The 19432-nt window shown below is 39.0% G+C and overlaps 3 protein-coding genes across 10 annotated transcripts in view; 2 read left to right on the top strand and 1 right to left on the bottom strand.

The window, feature by feature from the left end:
* LOC139620873 (protein kinase C and casein kinase substrate in neurons protein 1-like) overlaps window positions 1-10746 on the top strand; it is a 42966-nt gene extending 32220 nt beyond the window's left edge. For all 7 annotated transcript variants that reach the window (XM_071476854.1, XM_071476853.1, XM_071476857.1 and 4 more), the window contains 8 exons: window positions 896-1052; window positions 1216-1451; window positions 2750-2905; window positions 3647-3822; window positions 5542-5662; window positions 5762-5868; window positions 6332-6528; window positions 8322-10746. In XM_071476854.1, coding sequence (XP_071332955.1) covers window positions 896-1052; window positions 1216-1451; window positions 2750-2905; window positions 3647-3822; window positions 5542-5662; window positions 5762-5868; window positions 6332-6528; window positions 8322-8431 — 1260 coding nt within the window. In that variant the 3' untranslated portion in view covers window positions 8432-10746. The remainder of the gene's footprint in view (window positions 1-895; window positions 1053-1215; window positions 1452-2749; window positions 2906-3646; window positions 3823-5541; window positions 5663-5761; window positions 5869-6331; window positions 6529-8321) is intronic.
* Window positions 10431-18741, bottom strand: LOC139620874 (SAM pointed domain-containing Ets transcription factor-like). 2 transcript variants are annotated; one of them, XM_071476859.1, is made up of 6 exons: window positions 18242-18741; window positions 14257-14692; window positions 12865-13062; window positions 12694-12738; window positions 12406-12540; window positions 10431-12256 (listed from the first exon to the last, which is right to left on the bottom strand). In XM_071476859.1, the coding sequence occupies exons 2-6, from the start codon at window positions 14672-14674 to the stop codon at window positions 12078-12080; spliced, it is 975 nt and encodes a 324-aa protein (XP_071332960.1). In that variant the 5' UTR covers window positions 14675-14692; window positions 18242-18741; the 3' UTR covers window positions 10431-12077. The 2 variants fall into 2 exon arrangements, with proteins under 2 accessions (XP_071332960.1, XP_071332959.1); XM_071476858.1 differs by having other exon boundaries at window positions 12406-12549; window positions 18242-18711.
* Window positions 17647-19432, top strand: part of bltp3a (bridge-like lipid transfer protein family member 3A) — a 31162-nt gene continuing 29376 nt past the window's right edge. Inside the window, exon 1 of the mRNA XM_071476832.1 lies at window positions 17647-17685. The gene's annotated coding sequence lies outside the window, so the exon portion shown is untranslated. The remainder of the gene's footprint in view (window positions 17686-19432) is intronic.

The raw sequence follows: 19432 nt of genomic DNA, 5'->3' as shown, positions 1-19432 counted from the left end.
AGGAAATAACTACTAGTACTAGGATGTTTGTCTGAGTAGGATAACAGAAAAGGTATATAGCTTTGTTACCCTTATTCAGAAAATGAACATGGCTGAAGCTGCTCCCTTCTTTGATTCGAAATGTGTAATAGTGTATCATATCATATATTGCAATTAATTGAATATACTCAGTCGCAAGTTTAATGATGATGATGCAGTCTAATGCAACAGTCCTGCAGTAAATCCTACCTACAGTGTCCCACAGTAGAATCAACATCTGTCTAAAACTGTTTCAACATCATGACTGATTTATTTGTATGAGACTGCATTAGGTTTACCTAGGTTACATACTTCTGTGTAGTCTGATTTCTGAGTCAAGACACAATATCATTATCTCTAAATCAATAAATAGTAATATATTGATTTTTTTTAAGCTTCATTATGTGATGTTTCTACACAAAAGGAAAAAAAACAGCTACTAGGTTGTTTTTTGCTTTTATTTTTGTTTTGTTTTTTTTTTTGCTCAGAGCAAAACGTAACAGTGAATTACAATCAGCATTCAAATAAAAATGATTACTGAGGAAGTGATTCACACCTACCTGTATTAAAAACCTCTGTAAAGTTGACTAACATTTAATATTCTTTAGATACCTAATTACAAAATTATAAAATTAGGGTCTATATTTGGATTTGCTGTGGTACCTACATTTAATACTCTACCAACTCATTACACACTCATACTGAAATCAAATTCCTCACATTTTGTCAGTAAATACAATACATGTATCATGATCTATGTCCCTGATATAAAAATACACTTTTTGTCAGTTTTTTATATATTTGCTGTATGTCGTTCGCTGTGAGATATATATATAATATAACCCTTCAACCCATTTGTCTCTCTCTCTGTTCTCAGGTGGGGAACTACAAACGTGCTGTCAAAAGATTTGATGACGGCCATCGGCTCTGCAATGACCTCATGGGCTGCCTGCAGGAACGTGCCAAGATAGAAAAGGCCTACGGTGATCAGCTAACTGCCTGGTCCAAGAGATGGAGACAGCTTATTGAGAAAGGTCAATAAAATAAGTAGCTCAATAAATGAATATACTTTACACTGTTTTTCAATTTGCCAAAGCCCTGTTTACACAGTTTGATATTTGCTTTGTGGTCATATTTGACTGAGCAATATTGCACTAAATATTTTATTCACAATGAATAATTTCTCCTGATTCTCAGGCCCACAGTATGGCTCCGTAGAGAGAGCCTGGTTGGCTGTGATGACCGAGGCAGACAAGGTGAGTGAGCTGCACCAGGATGTGAAGAACAACCTGTTGAACGACGATGTTGAGAAAGTGAAGAACTGGCAGAAGGAAGCGTATCACAAGCAGATGATCGGAGGCTTCAAAGAGGCCAAAGAGGCGGAGGAAGGCTTCAAGAAGGCTCAGAAACCATGGGCCAAAAAGCTTAAGGAGGTGAGGAGGATGGAAACAAATTTGATTATCATCATTGTCCCATTGTCCGTGGTAAATCAGAATGTAAGTAACCATGTTGTGTCATTGCTTAGTGTCCAGCAATGTCACATCAACACTGTAATCTCTGCTCACTCATCTGTCCCTCTCCACTATTTGGGACATTTGGGGAAATAGACAGTTAACTTAGCTTAGCACAAAGTCTCAAAAAGGAGCAACAGGTAGACTCTCAGCTAGCTCTGTCCAAAATCAATCAGCTCCTCTAAAGTGTGAACAAAGTGTAAGGACAACAAGCTGTGGTTTTACGAGGTTACGTGCTATTTCTTGGTCAGGAGCAATAAATTCATAATTACCAGCATAATTACTGCAGGCTAAGGCACAAGACAGTTTTTTAAGTAGCACTAAGAAGAGTGTTCATGTGGCCAGGATGTGACCTATCAAGTGATGGATCTTCTTTAATTTTTTTTGCATCAATCCTACTGACACCAGTATCGATACAAGTCTTTGTATCAGTAGTATCAGTATGAAATATTTGCACTGATAACTCAACCCTGGTATTTCCCAAAATGTTTCTTAAACCCAAAATTATAGTACAAGGAGCCACAATTCAATAAATAAAGTAACACCAGGTCATGCTTTTTGACTGAAGTTGAAGTTCTTGTCTTATTTCTATAATATTGGACAGTTTACGTTCTGAATCTCAGAACAGCACAGACGTAGGCTGTTCTAATGATTTCATCCAGAGACTGGTCCTGGAGCTTCTCCATCACACTGTCTATGGCTGCACCCATGGTGGTTATACTGGCATGTTTCCTAATTCACAGCTACGAGCCTTACATTTAAATGTGATTCATTTGTATGCAATACCTCAAATAAAATAAAAACTTCATGACTCAACAGAGTCATCCACTAATTAATTATCAGTGGATTATGTCTTAAATTTCACCCCAGAGAGACACTTAACAGACACTCACTTCTCTGCCTAAAACCAATGATGTGTTCAAGGTTGATTTTCCCTTTTTGTGGTTCTTTGAAGATCTACTAACTAAGGATGGCTCTGTATGCTATTAGAGAACTTAGACATGGACTTTAGTCCTTTATTCTAAATAGCAAAAATGGCTCTTCTCCTTAATAATATTAATGTGGCTAGATATAGGGATCACAATAGCATGGAGTATATCCTGTCTTGACAAGGTCATTCCTGCCTTGAGGTGACCCCTCAAGATGACCCCCTTATGTTCCTTTGGTCAAATCAAATCATGTATTTAAGATACTGACAATCTGTGTGTTTGGATGTACAGATGGAGACAGCAAAGAAAGGATACCACATGGCCTGCAAGGAGGAGAAGCTGGCTGCAACCCGAGAGGCCAACGGCAAGACCGAGGCTTCTGTCACACCAGACCAGCAGAAGAAACTCCACGAGAAAGTGGACAAATGCAAACAGGATACGCAGAAGGTAAGAAAAAAAGTCCACAGTCAAGTAAAAAAAAAAAAAAGTTTTTTTTGGACGAAGGTGTCAAGAACAAAATCAAGGCAAAACAGGTGAAGAGATACCTTTGGTAGACAATTACTGTTTAGAAGATTATGTTTTCTGTTCAGGGAGAATATCAGAGCAGATCATCACTCACAAATACATGTATATAAAAAATACACATATATTACATTTGTGTACACACAAATATTTTAAAACATATTTTATTTGTACTTTCTTTAAGTTTCTCTGCCAACGAACCACAAAGTATCATCCTGTCTTATCTTACTGCTCCAGGCTCCTTCTCACTGCTGCTCCATATTGGTGACCTGGCAGGGCTTTAAATGGCTATTGATTGTGCTAATTGATCAGGCCTTTGACATATTCTTATTTAAATGAACAGTGTAAGATGTTATGTTGTGATAGATGAATGCTGTGCAAAGGCAAAAGTGGGTTTTTGTATTTTTAAATTATATATTTGGTTATAGGAAAAGATATTTAGTTGCACAAAATAGTAACAGCACTTTAAAAGCCTTCAGAAATGAGTTGTAGTGCAAGCTACATTAAAAGGCTATTGATGTTTTTTGGGGAGCATATAAATTAGGCATCAGTTGACTTATAGTATATGAAGTTCCAAATAAGAATAAGCTGGTCATTAAAATAGTAATGATAATTCACTGGTTTCGAGCCAATTTATTAATCTGCATTTTCTGTTTCCTGTCTAAGGCTAAAGAAAAGTATGAGAAGTCTCTGGAGGAATTGAACAAGTGCACCCCACAGTACATGGAAAGCATGGAGCAGGTATTTGACCAGTGCCAGCAGCATGAAGTCAAGAGGCTGACCTTCCTCAAGGAGGCCCTGCTGGACATCAAACGCCACCTTAACCTCACTGAGAACCAAAGGTTAGTCAGGCTGAAGGAGCCAGTTTTATTTAGGCTTTACAGAGCTGCTGTTTCAGGATCACTTGACTGTGTTTGACTGACATGTGATACAGTATGAGGTGTAAAAACAGACCTCACACATTTCTCATCATGTTATTTTATCAACTTTCTTCTACTGTATATTCTTCAGTTTTATCACCATCTCTATTTGTTTTCCACTTCTCCCCCACATTTAAAAACAATTTGAGTCCATTAAATTGTAATTATATAGAATGTACAATATATTTCAATGCACTATGGGCATATGCAATGTGCTAGAGCTGGATTGCATACCTGTACTTTCAATCAGAAATAATCACATTGCAAACACACTGATAATGGATTAGTTTGATTTGCTGCGTCACATTCAGTACAGTTCACTTCAGACTGATTAATCTGAACACACTTCTCAACCAGGCATATGTTTCTCATTAGTGTTCAGACTCACAGCACTAATGAATTGATGATTCAGTCAATGATGTTTCTGCCAAACTGAATTTTATTCAGAGCGAATGCTTGTCATATTCTTGGCTGTTTTGAACTTGCACATTACAACAAAGCTGGCAGCCATAGCAAAGTGATGCTCAGGCTCTTCAACCAAACCTGCCGTCTTTGGTTGTCATGGATTAGTCGAGCTTATCAGAGTGTAGAGAGCTGCGCTGGTTTCATCGCCTTCGATTTGATTCATTTCAACCATTTCACACCTGTGATGCCTTCAATGACTCGGTTTTGGGGGACACATTTGTACTTGGTTTTAAAGTAAACAGTTTTCAGGCATAATGCTACATAATATTTATCCACACAACAGCAGATGAAATGTATTTATATGAGACTGTATTTTTTTTATAACATTAGATTTTTTAGCTTGCAGCAGTTATTGCCAGACTCCATTTATAATGCAAAAAATTTTAACATATTAGACATTTTCTTATACTTACATGAATCTATATTCTACTTTCCCACAGACATGTCACATATCATCTCATAAAAGGCAATTCAGGTGTCCTGAGAGCTTTTATTGGCTAAAATTTTAAATATGCGCAAGTCAAATATATTAAAATATTCCTTCAGATTATTATCTGCAGAGAGGCAGTTGCTGCGCTGTTAGGAGTTATATCACTGCCTTTTGGAGAAAGGCATTCACTCATCTGTCCAAAATCCAGTTATGAAATCTAATTGCTTAATTTTCTGTTTCAAAAACATGCTGTAGCTCACTTCTTCCATTTAGTTAATATTCCAGCTTCAGAGGCAAAAAAAACACTTAGGTGATTTTGCTGTTTGTGCTTAATTATACCAGACTGAAAGAAAAACATTTTCTTACTGCATCAGTGTAGACCAGAGTAAAACCTTAGTTCATCTTGTATTTTAGATAATAAAAGTACAAGGTAAATGTGCTCTTTTAATCTATTACACATTGGAGTGATTTAGGAAGATTGTGACAACATAGTAAAAACCTTTCTACAAAACTAGGACTGTTCAGGCCAAATAACTCAGCTGCTGAGGGCTCCGGCTTCAGCAGAAAACTCAGGGAAACACTTCAGTCTTTTCATGCCCCAATATTGGAGCTCTGTCAACCCAGAATTTGAACTAGACTGTGGGTTCTGTTGCCAAATTGGCAGGACCCATGCCCTCCCTCCTCTGCCCCCCAGATCCCCTCTGGCACTTTCATTGTCACTATTTGTTCCATTTTCCTCTCCTCAGCTATGCCACAATATATAGAGAACTGGAGCGCACGATCCTGGCCGCAAACACACAAGAGGACCTGAAGTGGTTCAGCAACAACCATGGTCCTGGGATGCATATGAACTGGCCTGCATTTGAGGTACAACCTCAGACCTTCAACCAGAAAGAGAAGAAAGCCTTTCTCTTATTTTATCACCATTCTTTATTCCGCTTCCATGTGTTTCTCTCTCCTCACCAGGAATACAACCCAGACCAGGCCAGTGCCCCTCCAAAGAAGAAGAAACCAGACGGCGCCCCACCCACCCCGAGCACTGACCATGTGGCTCCACCTGGTGATCGTAGCAGGCCAGTTCAAGGAATTTATTGTTTACAATCAAATCCATCATATTTAAACACACTGTTCAATCAGGGAATTATTGTACAAATCAAGTCTGAGTACATTTTGCTCTAACAGGAGTAAGTATTGTATTTGTTGGGGACTATTTTCAGCTGCGTATTTTGTGTCTTAGTGAGTAATTGCAACTGCAAGATGATGTAAGTGGGATTGATTCAAAATAAGCTAAAATGCCCTAGTTCATTGTGATAAAGTTACATGTCATCCAGTGTGATGTTGTGGCTCAGTGTTGTGTTTTTAGATGTTTTTTGAAGAACAATGAAGGTCTGCGGCACAGAGGAATAAGCCATACAAGCAATACTTCATTCTTGGTTTTGGGATTTGTTAACAGTATGATAAATGTAGAGTATCACTGTGTTGTCTTATGCTTTCTGGTCTCCTGACATCAAACCTCACATTTTCTGTCACCTCCAGTGTGAGCAGCTATGATAAGAATCAAGCTTACTCGACTGAGTGGTCCGATGATGAGCAGCCCACTGCGTACTCCGGCAACGAAAATGGCGGGAACGGGAATTCATTCGAAGATGATTCCAGCACTGGGAAAGGGGTCCGTGTACGTGCTCTCTATGACTATGAAGGCCAGGAACAGGATGAGCTCACCTTCAAAGCAGGTAATTATCAGTGGTCACATGACACAGGATAAATGATTTTTGCCTATCATCGTGCAGCTAAGCTCACACGCACTCATTAACTTAATTAACATATGAAGGAGCTCGGACACTGTAGGCAGGAGTTACAGGGCGAGAAGCTGTACACAGGTGGCCAAAAATCACCAACTCTGTTCTGATTTCTATTTTAAAGCTCCCGTCCTCTGTAGAAGATAGCAGTGATTAGTCAATAATGGCCACGTGGAAAACAAATTACAGGCACTTGTCACCAATTAACACAAGCTCTTTGGGAAATGGTCTGAAAAGTGCTTTTAGAGCCCTGCACGATGACATGGGTAACAATTTAAAGACAAGCTTTACACAGAAAAATGACTATCAAAGGAGCCACAGCTGCGTGTCCTCATCTTGTTTCCACGTGCTATTTTTAACCTCGCTGTTTGAGATGAGGTGTGTTCAGTCTTTAAAGACATTTACTCTACACCTGCATGCAAATGTGAGTTCCTTCGCTCTTTTTGATCAAAACAAACCTTAAGGTGCCCTGTGGAGTTTTCTGGTAAACAAACAAAACATGTTTGCATTCAGTGTTACTCACCAAAGTGCATTATGTGACTCCTTGAGGCTAAATAAATGTGTTGAATGCATTTCTTTTCTCGGAAAACACTTTCAAACATTGATTTGTGTTTACTTGCTAGCTCTGTTCTTCCCTGCACTTTGTTGGCATATTCCTGTGTCTCTTGGTTCTTTACTGCCACCTGTAGATCAGTGGAATAACACGAGACAGCTGGCAGGAATTGTATTGCTTCAGGGCGGCACGGTGGGGCAGTGGTTAGCCCTCACAGCGAGAAAGTTCTGGGTTCAAACCCCAGGCCTGGCACCTTTCTGTGTGGAGTTTGCATGTTCCCACAGTCCAAAGACGTGCACATTAGGTTAACTGGTGATTCTAAATTGGCCATTGGTTTGAATGTGAGCATGAATGGTTGTTTGTTTCTATATGTCAGCCCTGTGATAGACTGGTGTCCTGTCCAGGGTGTACCCTGCCCTCACCCAGTGTCAGCTGGGATCGGCTCCAGCGACCCGGCTCAGATAAGCGGTAGAGATAATGGATGGATGGATTGCGTCACCCCTGTGCTTGTACATGTGTGTCCTCTTGCACATGAACAAACAAAACAGGGACCCAGACATAAAAAACAATGTTGGATAGCATTACTAGTGGTCAGAAACTCCATAGGGCACCTTTCATTTACTCCACCTTGATTAATGGGTGAAACAGGGTTGACACAGCCTAATCAGATTCATGTCACTGAAATTCGTTAGACATGGCTCAACATTTTGGGAAATACACACATTTGTTTTCTTGCGTTAGATGAGAAATTCAGTACCTCTCTCCTTTCTGAGAGTTGAATGTGTGCTGTAACTAGAGCCAGCAGGTGGTTAGCTAGTTTACTCCACCAGTCTCCAGTCTTTATGTTGAGATAAACTGATCAGCTGCTGGCAGTATTTTCATATTTACTGTGTACTGAGTAGATAAAATATGAAAATTACAAATAATTAAGAAATAGTTTTCTTTATTAGTCATATTTTATTGGGAGCAAGAAGCACTCATGACCTCAGTAGTTTTGAAATAGTAGCTGTAATACGAGACAAAAACAGACATGTATAATACAAAAATCTAGAGCGCATTTATCAGCAGAAACGTGGAGCAATATTTTCAAATATCTTGCTTTCAGATTTTAGATTTACACTCAGTATTTGACACAAGACCGCGTGTTGATTAAGGAGTGGTGTCTCCTTCACAGGTGATGAACTGACCAAGACTGAGGATGAAGATGAGCAAGGCTGGTGTAGAGGTCGTTTGGACAACGGCCGAGAGGGACTGTACCCGGCCAATTACGTCGAGCCAATCTAGTCACATTACTGGACAAGGACAAGCCATTGGAGGCAGCTTGAACTGTCCCATCCAATTGCACCGCACATAGCCAGAGACTTAAGAGCAACACATCCCTTGCCCAACAGATGCGCCAAGCAGTCTTGCCTAAATAAAAACTTAGTAACCTAAAAGACAATATATCAGTATAATATATTTTATCCAGCATTTGGGGTGGGTGGACTTACACATTTAAAAACAGGAGCAGCAGTTATTCCAGTATATACACACTCAACTATAACATCAACAGTGCAGGAACACATTGCTTCTCTGTGTAGCTGTATTTAACATATAATGCAGCTTATTTAAACTTGCAGTATACTGCAGTCTGTTCTCTTGTGAAAATGGGAAGATAATATAATCAGTTATACCCATTCGACAAAGACGAGCTTCTCTAACCTGCATTGTGTATATACAGTGTGATGCCATTTTTGTGTAGCATTTTTAATGCTGTGTGTGGTCAGTCGTCATTCTTACATCAGGAATGCTGTGTATTGTTAAAAGTACCACAGACAGTATCCTCTTTTTTTTTTTTGTTCCTTTTTTTTTGTGATTTGGTCCAACCTCTTTTCCAGTGTGTGCAGTGCTATGTGTTTCTAACTGTTTCTAAGCTTGCATAGCAGCATGTGCTATGCAACAACTTGCATTCCCTGACTCCTGCAGCCTCGTGTAGGCTACAACCTGATGCAACACTTCAACTACAAATGCAGAGTTCACGTTTTAGCATCACGTGCTTCTGGACATGCACACGCTTCTGTTTTCATGAGAGGAAGCTTGTTGATGAACCGATTTTGTGTTTGTTTTGTTTTTAACATAGTCTTTCCTTTTCTCAGCATCACAATATCATCTTCATGCAACCCCATGCAAAGTTTCTGCAGAAGCTTTCATTCTTGGTTCAGTAATTCAGGTCTTACTTTAATCCACTACTGCTAAGAAACATGAGTGATACATTCCCTCTGAGCGAAGCCGGATCAAGTCATCTTTTTGAGGGTGCCACTGCAGTATGGGAGGGGGGTTATGAACAATGCCTGCGCCGGGCACTTTTCTTCCAGAGCGAGGGGCCAGTGGAGGCGTTTCATTGCATTACTGTGCTGCAGACTGTTGTCTTAAGATCAAAGCCTCTCCAACAGGACATGAATGTACTAGTGTTTGGGCTTGAAAGAGGGCATGTTGTCTAAACATGATTCTCCACTGTCAGTTAAAGCCCTACCTAGCAAAAAGCACTAGTTATGTGGCCCGTTTCCCCACTGAGCCAAAGAATGACCCAGTACCATCAACTATCTGTTTTCTCTCCATGCAATAACTTCACATATCACATTTGAAACAGCTTCAGTGAAGATGAACTTGTAGCTGCCTCCCAGTCCACCCAAACTTCATTTGTCTGCAAAACACTGCGCAATGACACAGGGAGAACATTTGCCACCAGTACTGCACTGCATGTAAGACGACGCTTACACAGTGCATTACTTGGTTATTTTTAAATCTTTAACTTGCTCCATAGAAATTAAACTTATAGCAGGAACTGGCATTCATCAGATGTTGATTAGTGAGTTGTCTTGCTACGAGTTGCACCTAAATCTCTGATTAGAGGAGAGAGATGCTTTTTATAACTTAGTTGTCCTGAAGTTTTTAAATTTTACCAGACCAACAGCAGTCAGATGTGTTTAGCTCTGTGTCTGGAACAGGATTTGACAGGTTTGGGTCTCACACATGAGGAGAAACACATCACCAGCTCACAAGTTGTGTCTTAGAGTAAAAGCTGTCCAGCATAGCAAAAAGGACTCCTATCATCAAACTGTCCCACATCCGCGATGCACGTATGCACACACACACACCCACACGCACACACACAAATACACATGCATTAGACACATAATATACACAATACACGCAAGTTCATACACATAATCCACCTTACCAGGTTAATATTTCGGGGGAAAACATCTTCATCATCCAGTGTGTATGAGTTGTGTAAATGTAAAAAAAAAAAAAACTGTAAAAAAAAAAAAAAAAATGCAAGTGATTGACTATTAAGACAAAATGTAGTGTTATACATGTAAATGTGTTTCATTAAAATAACAGCAATGGAAAACATATTAAGTAATAGGTACCATATCGTATGAATTTCATTGCAATGGAATTGTCAGTGTATCATAAAAGCGTGACGTTATCCCACGCTGTCAGATTTGTATATGATGATGTAATTTAAAGATTATATTCTATTGTAACTGTACAACTGTGTTGAGTTGAAAATGAGACCTAACCATGTTGAGGCAGTAAAAAGGTGTACATGTAAATGCTTTTTTATGTTGATGATCTCTTCCTTATGCACACAGGGGACAGCAGCTCATGTTGTGGAAACCCTATATTAGCGGTCTAGAAGATGTATGTTAATAGTTAGTGATGTACTTTTATCTCCTAACTGGTGTAGTGCCTGTTCATCTTGATGTAACAAGAAGTTCATTTAAATATGCATAAAGATGATTATGATCACAGATAATAATGATGATAGTGATGAAAAACCCAAATCAAATTTGTTGTGGTGGTGTCAATATTGCGATATTGGTATGAAAGGGAAACAAGTTTGTTGAAAAAAAAAAAAAGTTAAGTGTCAGTGTGTTTTTTGAATAGACTGTATGTGAGTGTTTTATTGGAGTATTGCTTGTTTCTGGTTTTAAAGACACAACACCTGGTAATAAGTTATGGCTTTATTGTAGATCTTGAACATAAACCCAAAGAAAGAAATGTAAGGACTATTTATCACGGCAGGTTTAATAAAATATTCACTTACTTTGGCATTGTTCTGCAACTTTAAATATACCTGTAAATAATAGTAAGTGTCATTGTTTACAAAAGAGAATTTAAAGGAATAATTTGACAACATGGGAATTACACTTTACTCTCTTGCAAAGAGTTAGCTGAGAAGATACTAATCCCATGTCTGTACAATAATGTAGCTGGAGCCAGCAGCTAGTTAGTTAAGCACAAGGACTGGAAACAACAGCCTACCTCTGTCTAAAAGTAACATAAGTTCTCACTAGCACTTAAAGCCACACTTAGTTTTTTTATGTATTACACAAACAAGACATAGTATAACATTTCAGCTTTAAAGGTGTTCATAGACAGATTTTTTTCTTTTTTAAACTCTGGACAGAGCCATGCTAGCTGTTTCACACTGTTTCCAGTCTTTATGCTAAGCTAAGCTACCTGGCTGCTGCTGCTGCCAGAATTTAGTATACATGACACGAGGTATGGATCTATGGATCTATCTAACTTTATCCAACAAAGTGAAAAACCATATTTTGTAGTTCTTTTAAATGTTTCCATAATCAGAAAAAGAAATATGTCCTTGAGAAAACCAAACATCACACCAAGGAGTAATTAAAAAAATGAGTGCTAAAGACAACAAAGAGACAAAATAAAATCCACTTTTTAAGAATTATAAAATAGAATGAAATTATGATAGGCAGGAGTGCATGTTTCAGTAGGCAGTCTTTACAATTGTCATGAAACATCAAATACCATATACAAATGAGCTTCAGAGTTCTTGTTACTTCTACCGTATGTCCAGCATATTTTTGGTTGGCCCTGAGCTAATAACTGTCTTCTGATCGGCTGATCCTCTTCATCATACAGGGTTGACGAACTGGTAGACCAGTCTGCGGGACACATCAGGTTTTCGAATGATTCCCTTCTTGTAGTACTGACGTATGGAGCGACTCAGTTTGTCATAGTTCATTGCTGGGCGGTTCTTCCTGATGCCCCACAGTCTGGCCACATGAGCTGAGTCTTCTATTTTGAAAATTCCTGTGGACAGAAGAAAGAAAATGTACTCAGGATCCTGAGTTGAATGAGAGAGCCTGAAGCCATGCTAGTGGCTCTGTGAGGCTGTGCGTGTTGCTGTTGAACTGCCATCCATTTTCTCTGCTTCCAGCTCTGTGACTCCATCACATTACCTTTCTCTTTGTTGAGCCAGCGGATGCAGCGGCTGTAGTTGTGCGGCTTGAGGAGCAGCTCTTGAAGGAATTGCCACAGGTGGATGGGCTGGCTGGGGTAGTTACACATCACATCTGACCAGGAATCCTCATCAGCTGTTGACACTGGAGAGATTTTCAGAAACCAGATGACACATTTTTGACTAAACTATGTTTTTTCACTTCACTTTGCTTTGCCCCAGAATTGTAGTCATTGCAGCATGGTTATATTTAAAAAATATATATCATATTTATTTAAAAAAAACTCACCAGATTTTCTGCCTTCTGGTGGGCAGCGCTCCTTCATTGCTGCAGCTGAAGGAACAAATAGAAAAGAATGAAACCAGCAGCAGTTTGCAACACAAGCAGTCTTCCCTAACTTGCCAACATGACAGTAGAGTTGATGCAGGTTCATATTCCCAGTGTTCCTGTTGTTCTTACCAGATCTCCAGATGTCCAGATGAGCATACAGCATGTCCCCAAACTGCAAGGAGTGTTGTCTGAAGTCCGCTTCGGTCATGGAGCACAGATCCCTCCCAGTCAGCTGCTGAAACATCGTGCTGACTTGTGGCAGCTTGTACAGGTGCTCGGTCCAGAGCAGCCACTTCTGAACATGCACACAGCTCCAGTCTACGGGGTCTGAAGGGGGAGGCACAGCAGGTATTTTTCATTACACAGCTCCCCACATGCTGAACTCTTTTCACCAATAAAAACATGACAGCAGTTTTCAAGAAGTCAGCATTTGTGTGGATGAAGCTGTTACTTTACACTGAGCTAAATAAAATATTGTTGACTGATTATTGTTGATCCATATGCTGTATGCATTCGTCAGTCGGGGAAGGCCAAAGGATGGATTGCATTATGGGGTTTCTGGTGTTTGACCCAAACTATAGACTAAAAATCTGGATATTTCAGCCACTGTTGCTTGAATTTTTACACTTCACTGGGAATACACCTTTCAAACAGAGTGATTTTTTAAAAAATAACTGTAGATAAGATAAAAAACAAAGTTTGACAGAATTTTATCTGACGGACTGAGTTGTAACAGTTATCTGTCATCAAACTGAAAAGCAGTTAAAGGATGACAATGCAACTAAATCTTATCATTCATTATCCAAACAACACAAAACAAAGCCTAAACCTGTTGTTGGGGGATTTGAGGTAGTGTTGTGTTAATTTAGAGGGTCACAGGGCTGTTTTTATAGTCAAATTAGTTCTCTTTGAAGTCATTTTAAAAAGGATCATTCTGGAGGAGCTTTAGATTCCTCAACCTCAGTGTGTGAAGTTTGAAATATGTGGGCAATAGTCGCATTATGGGAAATGTAGGATCCAGCCTACAGTGCTCCCATATTAGCAAGACAAAGTCAGGATATCTCAGCCTTTGTTTCTGACCATTCTTTTTAATCAGACTCTTGCAAACTGCTGGCTTTATAAAAGTTCAGAACCGGAGCTTTAGCACTCTTTTTTGAAAATGGCTATGATACAATATGCATTGTGCTATAAATGTATGTCTTCTAATTTCCGAGAAGGTACGACTGCTGTGACAAAAGCAAATAATCACGCACACAGCGAATGACTTTAAGGCTCCAGATAACAACTCAGTTCTCTAGAAGTGAAGATAATCTTGTCAACAGAGGAGTTTGCACAAGGTGAGCAGGGCCTCAGCCACTGGCCGAGCAGGTGTCAGTTGTGCCACTGTAGAAGTTAATGTCAGAGTAAACAAACAGCTGGTAGCTTTTGAAAGTTTATTTATCAGCCAGCACTTTCTACAGCAGATGTCTCTGTTTAAATGTCTGCGATAAAGTGAGAGTAACATGTTATCTTGTGTTTTACCTGGAGCAATGTTGAGCAGCTTGCAGGCTGTGTCGACATCTTTCAGCACCTCTCCCACCACCATGGTCTGGACTTGCTCCAGACAACGCTCCTCCACCTGACCCTCCACCTCAGAAGAGGAATCCTGTGCTTGGCTGGGTGCGGTCGGGCTCGACTCCAGAGTCCTGGAGGGAGGAGCAGCAGGAGCGGGGCCCTCTGTCATCCCCAGCACCCAGGGGTTCTCCTCCATGACTAATCGGTCGCAGCAGGGAACGTAGATCCCCGGCCAGCTGACCTCAGGGAGCCCCAACAAACTGCGGGGCGGTTTGATGTCCTCAGTTTCGTCCAGCCAGGCCGCCCTGGGGTTACTGTGTGGGTGACTGATGTAGAGAGGCGAGCGTGCAGTGCAGTCCATGTGTTCACGGCCCGGACTCCCCATGCTCAGACTCCTTTAAGGCTGGAAGAAGAAAGCACTGTTTTCACGAAATGTTGTCACTGGAGTCGTAACAGGTTTACACCCTGTTGAACTGTGACATTGTCTTGTCTGACAGAGTGGCATTGATGCTACAACCATTCCCAGATGCTCAATATTTAAACAGTAGCAATCCTAAAGTAAACTTGACATTTGTTCCGTGATATTTACTTTGCTTGGACTTACTCTGAAATAAGGAATCGGTTGTTGCAGCTTAGCCAACTGGAGCCTTTGCAACGGTTCAGTTCATTGAAGCCACTGTTTGTCTTTCAAAGTGTTTTAATGTAACTAAAAAAACCCCAGTATGTTTTTAATCCAGTATCCATGAGAATTCATTTTAGAGTCTCCCATGAATCCATATGTTTAGAAATATTCAGGTCCAATGGGTTCAGCCTGGGTGAGACTCTGACCTTTCCATTATTCTCAACATTATCATGCAATAATATCAGAATCCAATCTACTCCACCTTGTAGATTGTAAATAGAGATTATACAGGGAAGATCAAAGCCTTGTTTGTAATTGCATTTACAAGGAAAAACGAATGTGTTTGTCAGTTTTACTGGTAAAAGAGTTGTTTGGCTGCTATCACGATGTAACACCCACTGCCTTTAAAAAATATCAACCACATCCAGTCATCAAGTTAATTGCAAAAAAATGTTTGATAGAATACAGCATAAAGGGTGGGACATGTATAATATGTGGATAAAGGCTAAGTAGCTGGAACGTATTCATCATAGTATGAGTAAGAGAACAGCTCACCAAGAGGGGAGTGGTGTGATATGCCAGTATTTAATTTGACAAAATTATGTTTTATACACCTGTACGAAAACTAAACACAGTATATTTCAGTTTACAGTGAGTAATGAAAAATACCAGTATTTTAACAGTGTCCAGAGACTTCACTAAAAGAGATTTTGTATATATATTTCTTTTTAAGCTACACGCATAATTTTGCTACATGTATGTTTTTGTTCTGTGTACCTGTGTGAGCCATGCCAAAGGCAAATATCCATTGGCTTTTTTGATTCTGATTTAAAGAGTGAAATGTTGCACTGAATCACACTCTACTCACACTGAACAGGTTAGAATGAATACTACTGACAGGTTATCTTTTGGCAAACACTCATTACTGACAGAGACAAATAGACTGACCAAAACATTTTCAAAATACTGCCACATGTTGTGAGGTGGTGTCATAAGAAACAAGGCATTTCGCAAATGTGAGACTGCTGTAGGATTCCAGCACGAGAGATGAAATCTGTTTAGTTAATAAACAGATCTCTAAAAAACGGTTGCTGATTAAATTAAGTATGCTTGCAGCAGACAAGAAGCTGTTATTTATTGCTTGTTGCACACTTTTCTTTTTTTTTATTTGGCAAGATGACTACTATAGTAATAATTATGATAAAGGCTCACAAGGATCAAAGGATCAAATGTGCATGTATTTACAACAACATGTACCTTATACAATATTTTATTCAAAGAGATTGGAATTTTTTTATGAAAACACTTTTGTGATTATATGAACAAGGTACATAGCCCAGATGTCTGGTCCATGTATCTTCTATTTCCTTACTCGACTATAGGTGTTTAAATGTTAAGCAGCAGCCAAAACTTGTTTGTCTAGGTTCTGCTTTTGTGTGTGTGTTTGTGTGTATTATGTACTGCTCAAATGAAAGCAGCACGCTGATGATATCAAGCCTATTATTTGTGGACTTATGTGTAGTGCTGTGTTTAACACGTCATTAGATTGCAGCCAAACTGATATGAGAGACATTTAGTCAATACGAAAAGCTCATTCACTGCTCCTTACATTCCACTGTTCTTTGGACAAAGGGACATGTGCTTAATCTCACACCTTTATGAGCTGTTCTGTGTCTGCTCTGACAAAATATCTGTGACTATTTCTGTGCACGTGGATTTGTCTGTATGAGCCTGTGTGCATGCATATGTGTTTGTCTCAGCTTGCAGGGGATACTAAAAGTAGCAGAGAGACATTGAATAAAGTTATTTGTTTTCAATATAGCATTTTTCTTAATACGTAAAACTAGGATTAATTAAATCAGATTGAGCAACTTTTTCACTGGAATCTTGAAGAAACTTGATTAAATTAAAACTGATATTTATCCAAATACATTTTTCATAATATGACAGAAAAAAATCCTACATGAAATAACATATTTTATACTCAGTTCTTATTGAAATACATCACTTTAAATAATATTTGATACTTTCAGTAGCCTAGTCTGGACATCATTATAAAGAAAACAAATTCATTATATTAAGGATTATCAAAACACAAGCAGGACCACTGTCACTGGATGTGATAGCAGTTGTAGTGGTGGTGGCAGTATATTAACAGATAGTATACTCAGTAGTAGTACTAACAGTACAGTGATAGTAATAATGAGAGTAAAGTAGTGGAAAGTAACTATATAAATAGAATCAAATTTCTTTCAAGTTCTTTTATTTGAGAGTTTTAATTTTATACTACAAAAAATATAATTCTAGACATTTCAGAGTTAGCCTACTATTCTACTGCTAATTTATGAGTTTACAAAATATGTAATAATGAAAATAAAAATAATAGAGGATACAAACAAACATGCAATCACATATAATATAATATAATATAATATAATATAATATAATATAATATAATATAATATAATATAATATAATATAATATAATATAATATAATATAATATAATATAATATAATTATTTACCTTTAGCTGATAATGTACTTTTAGTAATTAGTAGTTTTACTTTTTAGTCAAACTTGAGCATGTCTTTGATTGGTTGGGGGTCGTTCTTAAAGTCTCATTCACAGCAGACATTCTGACTTGTCAAAGCGGAGAAGCACAGGTGTCGCTACTATCACTGACGATGGCTCTGCTCTATTTAAGCATCAGTCAGCAATGACAGTGTGACAGTGAGTCAGCAGGCACCACAGCAGAACCCTGAAACTGAAGCAGGTAAATAGAGCTCAGCCCTCATTAATCTTCTTATCTACGACTGTGTCTTTCCTACTGTGACATGTCCAAATGTTGTCACGAGAAAGGCCTTTTATGGTATTTAGTTTATTTCATCTGTATTTGTTTAGAGACAAGTGAATAGCATGAACCAAAGCCACATATAACAGCACTTACACTACGCTAATTTGCAAAGCCTGTCCCTCGATCATCCTTAAAGATACACATAACTCAACAATAAAACACACAGAGGACAGAACAAAACACAAACTTCTGACAAACAATGATGACGTAAAATTATCATAAAACTCAAGCACCAGATCATCTATGACTACATGATTTTTTTCCTCTTTCAAAACCGTTTTAACTGAGTTTAAAATGATCCCAGTCTTGATTTATTTTCTGTCCAAATTAAGCTATACTACTATATCTGCTCAGGTAAAGGACTTGCATACTTTATCCAGTACTGGTAAAAGAGGTGGTGGCAGTGGCAGTATTATGTGAAAATAATAATAGTAGTATAGTAACAACAGTAGCTTAGTGGTAGTAGAAATCTTACCTTGTCAGTGTTTGAAAGCAGTGGATTCAGTAGCTTTTCCACTGCTGAGGCTTCTTCTCAGCTATGCCTCGCTCTTCACCTGTGCTGCTCCTCTGTCCCAGTTTAAGTGTGGACTGATGTCCAGGTCCTCTGGGGACTGTGACTCTTTTGCCCTCAGGTGAGGATGTGCTGAATGTAGTTTTTGTCTCCTACCCAGCACTCCAGAGCTGGATCGCTTCAGTCTGCTCCAGCCACCGAGACACTTTGTTTGACTCCTAGCAGTAACAAGAGTTTGACTTATTTGGGACACTGTGGCTTCATGACATATCAGTTCTGAAAGAAAGGGTGTGTCTCTATGAGGGAGGCTGCAGTAAGTGCCTACTTAATAATGACCTGGGGCAGTATTCACATGGAGAGTTCCTTAAGTAAACAAACCTGCTGAGTCTTTAACAGCCTGGGCCTTAACATTCTGGGGAGAAGCTGTGAGGGCACCAATAGAGTTTTTACAATCATTCCAAGAGTGGCAGTTTTTAAGGAAAATATTCAAACTTTGTGAACTTAAAACACAAAACCACTGAAGCCAAAGCATTGGTGAAATCTAATTTTATTTAATCTAATCGGAGCCACAAGGGTAATTGTGTCTAAGTTCAACTATTCTGTGTGGTAGTTGGAGAATAATTCATGTGTTCGGGTATAAATTTACAGCTCGTGCCCACAAATGAATTATACCTGAGCAACTGAGAAACTCTTTGAAATCACACTTTATCAGGGCGATTTCATACTCAAATAAGTCACTGTTAAGTTATTACACTGTTAGAGGATTAGCACACTGTTTGCATGTAGTAGCCTTTCACTGCAGTCAAGCTTGAGGAAGATAAAAGTGAATTTTCTGTGAGGGAATGTCCTCAAACATCTTTACTTATCAGGTACTTCTGGATCTTTTGGGGCTACCTCTACAGAACAGAGATGATCATACAGAGAGCCACATGTTCGTGGGTGAAAGTATTTTATAGGCTTGATTTCAGCTTGAACCTATAAGACAGGAGGAAGGAGGATAGGTACATGACATCTAGAGCATGGACCATTACATCTGTGAAATAAACCATCCAAGGGATGGTTAGAGATGTTTGCAAAGGTGGAAAACTATTATTGGAAAAGTTGAATAACAGGTATAGAGAGGGAGTACGAGAGCCAGAGAGAGGGAAAGAGAAA

Source organism: Trachinotus anak, unplaced genomic scaffold, assembly GCF_046630095.1.
Source record: "Trachinotus anak isolate AG129_WGS33_773 ecotype Australia unplaced genomic scaffold, CSIRO_AGI_Tana_v1 ptg000004l, whole genome shotgun sequence".
In the NCBI taxonomy this organism is placed as follows: domain Eukaryota; kingdom Metazoa; phylum Chordata; class Actinopteri; order Carangiformes; family Carangidae; genus Trachinotus; species Trachinotus anak.
Note: the sequence above shows the minus strand (reverse complement) of the source record. Positions and strands in the feature narration are given on the sequence as shown.

What these genes read in the sequence shown, in the direction of transcription:
- LOC139620874 (XM_071476858.1), bottom strand. Translation starts at nt 14,674, where the DNA reads ATGGGGAGTCCGGGCCGTGAACACATGGACTGCACTGCACGCTCGCCT. An exon ending in ACCAGAAGGCAGAAAATCTG is followed by an intron (nt 12,550 to 12,693) that starts GTGAGTTTTTTT and finishes AAATCTCTCCAG; the next exon opens with TGTCAACAGCTGATGAGGAT. An exon ending in CTGGCTCAACAAAGAGAAAG is followed by an intron (nt 12,257 to 12,405) that starts GTAATGTGATGG and finishes TTCTGTCCACAG; the next exon opens with GAATTTTCAAAATAGAAGAC.